Consider the following 10,738-nt stretch of genomic DNA (forward strand, 5'->3'; position numbering starts at 1 on the left):
TCAAATAAATTTTATGCCAAATACAAGCAAGTATTTTTGGCTATGTTATATGGATTCAACTATGGGTATGAATCTAATACATAAGTGCAGATAAGTCACAGTATATTTTATGGTAATTTTTTTATTATTATCTTGATGTTGTTACTGCTTGTTTTCTTATTATTTTGCTGTTGATATTGCTGGTTATTACTGCTTTCCTTTTTTTTTTAATCGGAAACAGTCTCTCTACCCTCAACTACACACTACCCTCCCCAGGCCCCACTCATGGGATTGTTGTTGTTGTTGCATATTTTATGATTCGGAGGTTGGATCTATCACCCAATGCCACTGATGCATATAAATAAAGTGATAAACATATCTTTGTGCTGAACCATCATATACAACCAAAAAGTAGAGTCTGCAAATGACAAAGTAAGAACAAACTGTCATTCACTAGAATCAGTACTAAGGATCATAGATGATGGATTTGGAAGATATTATGAGCAAAAAGGATTATTATACATTTGTTGGTTGTGCTTTTCCCTCCTTATGTTTATGCAAGAGGGATGATACATAACAGTGGCAATGCGTAATCATAGGCCTGTCATCGCTATGACTTTGACCTGAAAATGCATCTTCGCGCTGAATCTTCATGGAAATATTTACAAGAATATAAGGACATATGTTCATCCAAGCATGAAGGATGCCCTTTTGGCATTGCTCTCTATGCAAACTCCTCAAGTTTGTCTCTTTGCCTGGGTGGAATGACGTGGAACTCGTTTTTAGAGGCAAATTTTGTTGTGACAATAAATAATTGTCCTCCTCCGGCTGCTATGGATGTAGTACAAGTAAAAACAGCAGGAGACTCCAGAATTTTGAAGAATGAATCCCTTTAGAAGCTGCAAATGTATAGTACATCAGTGCATCAATTTAACATTAAGGAAAATAATTATAACTAACACAGTGACGAAAACACAAGTATGATTTTGCTTTGTGAATAAAGGCACCAGCTGGTTAAAACTAATATGTTCAAAATCAAAACTGAATGAACATATCTATCATTAGAGAAGAAGAAATCCACTTGCTTTAATTCCCCCTCCTTTTCCAGGACTGGTACAAGGGTGGGAAAAAATTGAAGACTGATGAACTGACATGCAAGTTTATCGGCTTCCCTGTTTGAAAAGCAGACTAGATTATTAAGAAAGTACTCACATGAAGATGGCAAGGGTGAAGCTGAAGTAAATCTGTTAGGAGGCTCTGCAACAGAATTACTCTTTGGCAGAGGCTGAACATGAGCATATACTACATTGGGCAATGGACTTGATGCGGCGAGTCCATGTGGCATCGGAGTTGGAGCATGTATTTGCCGGTGTGGCGATGGAGTAATATGAGGTGCATGGACTGGTGCTCGAGCAGGAACCATATGCGGGCGACCCTTCGCCTTTCTTGGATATCTCCCAAAATGACAAGGAGGTTGGGCCTCATGACTCTTGTGCTTTGCAGGTGTAGGAGCAGGTGCAAGTACTTTAACAGATGCTGGTGCAGGTACGGGTACAGGTGAAACTTTCCTGCTAATAGATCCACCTTTCTCAACTCTTGGAGCGGGTGATATTGCAGGAGCGAGATTTGAATCTCGATTGTGGTGGTGGTGATGGTGAGGTAGAGGAGCTGGAGAAGGTGACGGGCTACCACTATCACCACCTCGAGAGTGCGGTAGAAAAGAGGACAGGCTAACTTGTTTAACCCTTCCAAATACAGTGTTATTGAGGCCAAGGTTGTCGGAATGAGAACCGATGGTCTGGGACAACTGCTTCAACCTTGACCTGGTGGAATTTATCCCAACTGCATAAAGAACTTTGCACTGAACAATAGTGGGAGGATCTACTGTTGAACCTCTTGTATTTGTCAAGCTGATATACAAGTTCTGCATTGTAAAGAGAAAGAACAAAGAAAAATCAGCATGCTAACACAAAAGATGAGTGCTCTTTATCAAGTAATAAACCACCAAAGATGAATGTTTTTCAAGTAATAAACACGTAATAAAAATAAAAAAGCAGCCAACCAGCGCATAACGAAACCAAGAAATCCTCTACCTTGATCAAGGGGATATTGCATTTAGTGCATGTAGATATAAGATATGAAGAAAAAATATGTTTAAGTATGTCCGTGTTTGAAAGGGTCTTTGTTGGAGAGCAGCAGATTGCAAAATTGAGACATTGGAAAACTTTTGCCTTTTGGATAAAGCAATGCATATATATGGATTTACTGAGCCATATTGACGGTTATAACTAGAACTATAGTTTTAGTGACAACTATTTTCGGTGCTCATGAGATTCGCTGAATCAGTATCAAATTTCAAACGCAAACATAACCAAGGCCCCTCATGATCTTAGTCATGTAGACCTTTTTAGAAGAAATGGTAAACAATGATACTCCTTTCCACATAAGTTAGATAGTTTTGCAAGGACCTCTATTTTTCAAACAAGATCAAGTGAATGATTACCGAGGGACAGCACTATCAGATATATATACATCCTAAAACAACCTTCAGTACAGTCATGATCAGGTATAGTCATGGAAAACCATTAAACTTGAAGCAGAAATATGAAAACGAAGTATAGATAGAGGGGTTTCATAATTTAAACAATCTATAGTGCACCCTCTATATACCATTTTACTTTGATATAATTATTTCCCATTCAAATAACTTCCGGCATGAATTAGGAGATTATACCCATATAACAAATAGAAAATGTTAGATTAAGAAGAAAGGCAGAAGTCGTACTACAATAAATCAGTCATACAAGATAAGAAATACAAAGGCTAAATGTGTAAAGAAAGAAAAATAAGCCAGAGGAAAGTAGAGTTGGAAACAGGACCAGAGGTTACAAAGAACTTGCTTAATAACAAAAACAACTTTAAAAGCATGAATAATAATATCAGAGGAAAGAGAAGATATATAAGTCAATGCAGCTAACAGCAACCATAGTCACAGACCTCATATGATGAAAGATGTAACCCTGATTTGAGCTGGCTTGTTAGTTCATGAAAATTATCTTGAATTTCATCAATTGAGAAGTTCAAGGTGAAGTTGAAAAGAATCTGGACTTGCTGCATGAGGAATCCGCTCTGTTTAGGGCTCACAGTAATCCCTCCTCTGAACTTCAGCACATCAAAGGAAAACGGATCGCCAAACAAAGATGCTGTCAAGTGCAGAGCTGATTGGCCAGTAAGCACAGTTTCAAATTCCGACCTGACTAAACTCAGAGCAGTTAGAGAGACCCTTATATTTTTCACTGCAGAATCAACTGCAAAGACAACCTCCGTTATGTTCGGTCCAGCTATATTTTCTAATGATATTATCTCCACCTGTTAGAAGCAGCAAATCAGTTTGAGAGGGAAGAAATGGCAAAAGAAAATTAAGCTAAGGAAAGGAAGAATAATAGAGATAACCTAGAGAGGGATTATTGGACGTACTTTAGTATTGGAAACACTTATTTCATCAAAAATATCATCTGCAAGTTGCACAATATAATCCTTCACAAAGGGAACTGGCTCAAGCATGAAACTGGCAACTATATCATGACCTGGAAAACGCAGACACGAGCACATCGATGTGAAAAGCTGGAAATATATGCAATGAGCAAAAGATCAATTTCAATCATCTATGAAATAGGTATTTGTTATCAAATATAAGTAGGATAGTTAGATAACTAAGACATTTTACAAGAGAAACAAACCAAAAGTCTTAAAGGCTAAAGCAAATAAAACCAGGTTCACATATCTTAATGCTACACGCAGATGAAGTTTCATTTTTATTTTGATACCTGTTTGATAATTTAATTGTTCAATGGCTAAATGTCTATGTTCCCCAGCATACACTTGTTGCTGGATATCAATAAAATTACCTTGACCTGATCAAACGAAAATGTCCAATGGGTGAATACGCAATCCAGACATTGACTCAAGAAATGAAGATAATTACTGGAGAATTAAAATTGTGAAGATAACACCAATTAGAGAAATCAAATGGGCAGGAGATGTGAGGCATTAGGATGCTACTAAGAGTAAATCACGATTTAGAGCTCCAAGTATACTACTACAAAATTATCAATAGACCATCTTATCAAAGCAAAATTATCAATAGACCAAAAGCTCATCCAGTGACAAGAACATATGCAAACATTAAACAACTAGGCCAAACTTCAATTAAGACATGTCTTCTTCTAGAATTTCCAAAGATTTTGCTCGATGTCCAGCACACAAATGAGAAGGGCAAAACTAATTGTCTGCGACCAATGCATAATAATTTCAGAATACCATCAAAAGGAGCCATTTGAAAAGGGCACCTCTGAAGGTTCAGTTGGGTTGTTTAGCTCAAATAAAGGTAATCAGGCTACGGAAGCAAATGAAGCATCAATTTAGAGAAGAACAAGGCACGACAAATGCTAAGATTTTTTGCTCAACCACCATGAGTTCAATGCGTACACTGAAGCAGTTAAAAGTCAATTCATCGTCACATAATGTTCACCTGATAAAGCATGAGAACACCAAATTCCTCAGAATAGCTACACATCCATTATTTAATTTTTCGTTTCCAATTAAACTGTACATTCTTTTCTAACTGAGACACACTAGGTATCAATTCGGTTGTTATTGACCGTACTGATATATTGCCTCTTTTCGTCTTCTTGAGCCGAGGGTCTTTCGGAAACAGCCTCTCTATCCGTCAGGTAGGGATAAGGTCTGCGTACACACTACCCTCCCCATACCCCACTAGTGGGATTTCACTGGTCGTTGTTGTTGTTGTTGTTGTTGTTGTTCACAATAGGTATCTATTCTGATGCTACAGTCAATATGTCAATATAAGGACCAAAATGCGATCCCCATCTGAACTGTATATCAAGTTAGCAGCAAACAATTTTCCTCTTAATTCCACCTCACTAATTGAAAATTCACTTCATTCAAGTAAACTAGAAGAACCCCAAAAATTAAACATAACAAAAACATTTCCTGAACTAAACCAGAAGCTTATGCTAACCCCTCATAAAATGGTAATTCAGATTTCAAACAAGGTACAAAACCAGATTATAAACTCATAATAACAATCTAACAGAAAATTATACCTTAAAACTTTTTTAATAAGTAAGCGGAAAAGATTTAACCTTTATACTTGTTGTCAAGATCCAGATACCTCAGATCTCCATTCTTGAAAAGTGGCAATAAGAAAATAGCAGAAAGCAAAACTCCCATACCAAGCAGCAATACAAATACACATTTAAAACTCAACAACCCCTTTAACCTACTGCATCCCCTGCACCTATCCTCTGCATATTGGTATGTACTCTGTGCATCCAATGAAGTACCTACTGGTTGCTCTTCTTCTCCCTTCCCCATTGGGAACAGTAATAGCAATGTGAGTTTTCTCTCCTTTTCCTAATCTCCATTTCTAAACAAAGAATTCATGGCTTCTTTTTTTTCCCTGTTCTTGGAGAAAATAAAGAGAGAAAATTCCTTTGAAGAGTGGTAATATATGTGTGTGTGTGTGTGTTTCTTGGGTTAGGGTTAGGATGGAAGTAGGAAGTTGGAAGAGTAAAGTTCACTTACTGCAAAGCAACTGTTCTTAGATAGTGAGAAAAGCAGACAGCTTTTGTTGTTTTGCTAAAATGGCGTATTATCAACTCCACAGTTGTTTTTTGGATGTTGTAATAAACTCACGTAAAAACGGAAAAGATTGAAATACACGGAGTACGTATTTTTTTTAATGAGTTATAACAAGGTATAAGGGTGGTATAAATTTTAATATCATTTTAATACTCGGTTTGGTTAGCAAATCATGTATAAGTTATTCCGGTGTTAATTTTAATATCAGGATAACTTATACCTTATAGAATGTGGGGTAATTAGCACCGGTATAACTTATACCTTCTTCTTAGAAATTATGCAATTGTCATTCTTAATACAACATATCAAACAATGAATAAACAACAATCTCAGCATAACTAATCCCAACATAACTTATCCCAATATAACTTATACATGCATAACTTATACCGGTATAAATCGTATTCCAACCAAACGACCCCTAAAATGAAGTAAAGTTATGAACACTAACACTGCAAAAAGATTTTACACCAATATTGTAGTTTAACATATAGGGTGAGGTGATTAGGCATGATATGACTCTGCTCCAGCTTATCGAGGACATGACTTTCGATAGAAAGGTGTGAATGTCGAAAATTAGGGTGCTGGGTTGATAGATAGTCTAGAGTTTTGCCTTGTCTTACTAGTAGTAGTAGTACTAGTCGGGTACCTTCCTATTACTAGTCCTTTGTTTCTAGACGGTATGTATGTATTAGCAATAGGATTGACAATATTCTTGCAGTTTCATATCCCTGGATCTCTGTCATTATTCGTTGTATTATTTGCTTACACTATCTTATTACATTGCGACACTATCTTATTACATTGATGTTGCTATCTATTGCTCCATTTTTTTTATGTTCTTGAGCCGAGGGTATTTCGGGAACAACCTCTCTACCTTCATAAGTAGGGGTAATGACTGCGTACACACTATCCTCCCCTGTTGTGATTGTAGTTTAACATATGATAATAGGTTATTATTTTTTATTGTATAAATTAATATTTGTCATAAAATTTATCTAATTGTATGCATATTTTTACAATATCAATATGGGAAACTTAAACTTTTTCAAAAAAGGTAAAATTGAGTAACAACTAATCCACAATTTCAAATTTGTTGACCAATAGCAGAAAAAGCAAGTAAATGAACTTTTAGTTTAACCATTATTAACGAGGAGAGAGTTACAAGGGATAAGTGTTTTAAAGTAAATGCCAAGAAAAGCATTCACTTTGCTATACTTAAAATTGGCATTATTATTGGTCTCTAGTATTCAAACGTGGAGCTAGCGTATGGAAAGCATTTTCGGGAGTTTAAGTCTAAATTATACATTCATTTTAAGAAATTCATTTAATATGTATAAATTATTAATTTAAATTTACTAATGAAAAAAAATTAGAACTTGACGCGATCAACAAACTCATACAATGCTAGGACTTGTTACAAGCCAATACGAAAATGAAAGAAAATTACTGAAAGCTGAACTCATGAGCTTTAAATCTTGGCGTCGCCTTTATCAATACTCTCTGTGTTGCTAATATTATTATTAATTTTTTAATACATAATTTTTTATGCGACCATTAAATCACGGGTTCAAACCATGAAATCAACATCAGAACAACCCATTTGAATGTGTCCTTCACCAAATCTTGCATCTATGCAGAATGCTTCGAGCTACGATTTTTACTAACCAAAACACCACAAACATTTCTCACAAAAATAATTTATATACAACACAATTATATATAAAAATGAAAACAAAAATGGAAAAATGGGGGTGGTGGCAAGCGAGGAATGTAGTGACCAAAGGACATGGTTCCATGCCAATGGCACTACCTACAGAACCTGTCAGGGGATAATTGATAAACCGTCGTAAGTCGAAGGAAAACACCAGTGCCCGAGCACCAGCTTCGGACTTGCTCTATCGGCTTAGGGACGAGTCCGAGGGGGAAGAGCCTTTTGCAGCCCGCGAGCCGTCTGTGCTCGAGGAACCGGTGGCATCCGAGAGGGGGAACAATGGAGGCCAATCCCTCTCAAGTTCAGGAGGCCGACGCAGCAGTGTGGGTCGAGAACCCTCAAGACGCTGGTTCTACCCCGCCCGGTGTCATTGACATAATGGGATTGCCTTCGTTGATGAAATCAATGTTTGGTAAAGCTCAAGCAATGAAGGAGCGATCGAATGAGGGGGTCCATGGATCGAACGATCCCCTCCAAAGCTTTTTTGATGGTATGGATTCCACTGCCACGGAGGACACTACCAGATTATGTGACTTAGAAGTCCCGAGGAAAAGTCTATCCTCGGGGGGAGGTGGGTCTAAATCGAGCCCGAGACTGGTCAACCGGTTCCCTGCCCCGAGTGCAGATCCTGGTCGGAAGCAGTTAATTATCATCACTGTTCCGGAGGATGCCCACTTTTCGCACCTATTAGGGTAGCCAGTTACCTTCGGTGGTTGGTAATCGAAGAATAACAGGCAAAAATAAATGAAGTAGATACCCTATGACTGTTCAACGTAGCACAACAAGCGTTGAACCGAGTAAGGTGCTACCAAACCATTTTTATTTTTCAGCTTTGGTTATTGGTGATCTTAATATTTCTTCTCATATTTGCAGGCCTTGGTACTTCACCACGAGACCTTCCTCCGGTACCGAGATAAGCTGAGCCAACTCGAGGTCGAAGTCAAAGAGCTCACTAAGAAGAGAGACATGTACAAACTTCTCAGTGAGAAACATGAAGGAAAGGCTAAGAGACATCAAGTTGAGCTAGACGCTGCTCAGAAAGAACACGCCGACTTGGTGGAATAGGTAAAAGTCTTTGAATTTTGTGACGATGAGCTAGGCATGGTGACTAATAGTCAGAACTAGCAGGTCCAGTAGAAGATTGATCGAACGAGCAGCTCCGGGTCGAGATGAATGTAATCAAGGTTGAGGCAGAAGAGTGGAGAGGAAACTGCCCGGGCGCAATTGGCCTCGGCGAAGGCTCAACTTCAAGTGATGAAGGAAAAGGCTGAGGCATGGTCCTAGAAAATTGAGGAGCTCAAGTCTCAACTGGGCTCGGTTGTTGCCAATCGGGAGACCCTTGCCAAGGAGCTCAAAGCGGCCAAGTTGGCGGCTAAAATAACTAAGGCCGTTGTCGACGAGATGGTAGCCCAGTATAAAGCCAATGCTGAGGCAGCCCAGGACCACTTGAAAGACATTGTTGAGTGTGAGAAGCGGCAGTCGCGAAAAGAGGCCCTCGAAGAGGTTCATGCTCGGGGTTTTGATTTAACGGCCTAGATCGAAAATACTAAGGGGCTCAAGGCCGAGGCTAAGAGGTTGGCTTACCCCGAGGACGAAGAAGACTCTGATGGTCCTGGTGATGAGGCAGATTCCGGTGAGGATCAGGCTACTTAGATGCCTTGTAGATTTTTTTTGTTGAGGCCATTTGGCATTTGTAAAAATCTTTGTCGAGGCCGTTTGCCCTTTGTAAAATCTTGTAATATATATATGCAAGGCTTTTTACCTTCAACAATTTTCAAGCTTTTTTGCTTTTTCTTTTGTAAAGATATCGAATGTCTTAGTACATAATAATTAGGTCTTGTTCGGAGGTCCGAACATGCCTTGTTCCTAATACTATTTTGCTTAAGACTCGGGGGGGGGGGAGGGGGGCTCAGTACGACCGAAAGCTTTCCCCAAAGTACTTAGAATATTTTAGATTATAATTTACCGAGGGTAGCCTTTTGAACCTATTTAGAAGTTTTGAAGGCCTTATGTTTTGGTTATGGGTCTCGGATGTCTCCAAGCGGTTCTAAGACGACCGTAGCCTTTTGAGTTTGGGTGTTTCCCAATGGGCTTGATACCTCAAGTCATCGGGGCTTACCCAAGACAACTATTCTTGAACAGGGATGGTTGTAGCCTTTTAAGTTCGGGCATTGCCTGATAGGCTTTGTGCCCCCAGGACCCGATATCCTGGGCCGTCCGAGCCTACTTCGGACGACAGTCCCTGAGTGAAGTGGACTTCGGACTTGATGTCTTTAGGGGACCAAATGTAAGAAATAAAATAACAAAAAATTTTAAGGGACCAAATATTTATCCGTAAGGTAGAAACTTCCTTTCATTTGTATGCGTAGTATACAAGGTTATACTTATGTACAAGCCTTGTATCGGGGCTTAGGTGGTCTATGTGGGCACGGTTCTTTTGACCGTTTGTCCCTTATAGTAAATTCTATCGACCGAGCCTAGACTATTCAAGCACAAAGTTTCTTTCCTTGCTAAAATTATTATCCGATGGTGATACACCCCAGTATTAGAGAAGCCTCAGATATTGTTGATGCGATCCTTGGCACCGGTTCATGGTCGGTCTTCAACACTAAGTTAGCACGATCCAATGTTGCCTCGTTAAAAACCTTTCCAGAAAACTCATTTTCGACAAAATCGATCCAAAGGGAAAAGATTGCAACATGTGCTTTCAGGCCTAAAAGTTACATCATTTCTTGAATATCACCTGAAAATGTTCGTCTAACATGTAAATAAAAGAAATGAATGGGATCGTACCTTAGCAGTAGTATCGTTTTAAGTGAGTTATGTTCCAGTTGTTCGATAGTCGCTCACCATTCATTGCTCCGAGTTTGTATGATCCTTTTCTAGTGATCTCGATAATTTGATATGGACCTTTCCAGTTTGGTCCCAATTTCCCTTTGTCGGGTTTCGGGTGCTTAGTGTGACTTTACTTAACACCAAGTCCTCGACATTGAAGTGTCGAAGGTTGGCTCTTCAATTGTAATATCTTTTGATCCGGTTCTTTTAGGCAACCAACCAGATGAGGGCGGCCTAGCGCCTTTCATCTAATAGTCCCAGACTCGTATTTATGGCCTCGTCACTTGACTCTTTGGTCGCATATCGGAATCTGAGACTTGGTTCTCCTACTTCAACTGGTATTAGGGCCTTGGTGTCCTAAACTAACGAGAATGGGGTAGCCCCAGTATTCGACTTAGAGGTCGTCTGATTTGCCCATAGGACTTCGGAAAAGATTTCCTTCCATTTTCCTTTGGCATCGGTCAACCTCTTTTTGAGCTTTTGGAGTATGCTTTTGCTCGTGGACTCCACTTTCCCGTTTCCACTAGGGTGATAGGGCGTCGATAG

General features: G+C 39.1%; 1 protein-coding gene across 2 annotated transcripts; it reads right to left on the reverse strand.

The window, feature by feature from the left end:
* Positions 1-482: 482 nt before the first annotated feature.
* On the reverse strand, positions 483-5,608 carry LOC107823363 (uncharacterized). Of its 2 annotated transcripts, XM_016649997.2 has the most exons (6): positions 5,145-5,605; positions 3,807-3,893; positions 3,457-3,566; positions 2,977-3,348; positions 1,192-1,903; positions 483-878 (listed from the first exon to the last, which is right to left on the reverse strand). In XM_016649997.2, exons 1-6 carry the CDS (start codon positions 5,374-5,376, stop codon positions 811-813), a joined length of 1,581 nt encoding a protein of 526 aa, XP_016505483.2. In that variant the 5' UTR covers positions 5,377-5,605; the 3' UTR covers positions 483-810. The 2 variants fall into 2 exon arrangements, with proteins under 2 accessions (XP_016505483.2, XP_016505484.2); XM_016649998.2 differs by lacking the exon at positions 3,807-3,893 and having other exon boundaries at positions 5,145-5,608.
* Positions 5,609-10,738: the final 5,130 nt, after the last annotated feature.

The sequence above is a fragment of the Nicotiana tabacum genome, chromosome 5 (assembly GCF_000715075.1).
Source record: "Nicotiana tabacum cultivar K326 chromosome 5, ASM71507v2, whole genome shotgun sequence".
NCBI lineage: Eukaryota > Viridiplantae > Streptophyta > Magnoliopsida > Solanales > Solanaceae > Nicotiana > Nicotiana tabacum.

Coding starts and splice junctions, on each gene's coding strand:
- LOC107823363 (XM_016649997.2), bottom strand. CDS start 5,376: ATGGGGAAGGGAGAAGAAGAGCAACCAGTAGGTACTTCATTGGATGCA. Junction 3,567..3,806: donor ACAATTAAATTATCAAACAG/GTATCAAAATAA, acceptor TGCGTTTTCCAG/GTCATGATATAGTTGCCAGT. Junction 3,349..3,456: donor TAAGTGTTTCCAATACTAAA/GTACGTCCAATA, acceptor TGCTTCTAACAG/GTGGAGATAATATCATTAGA.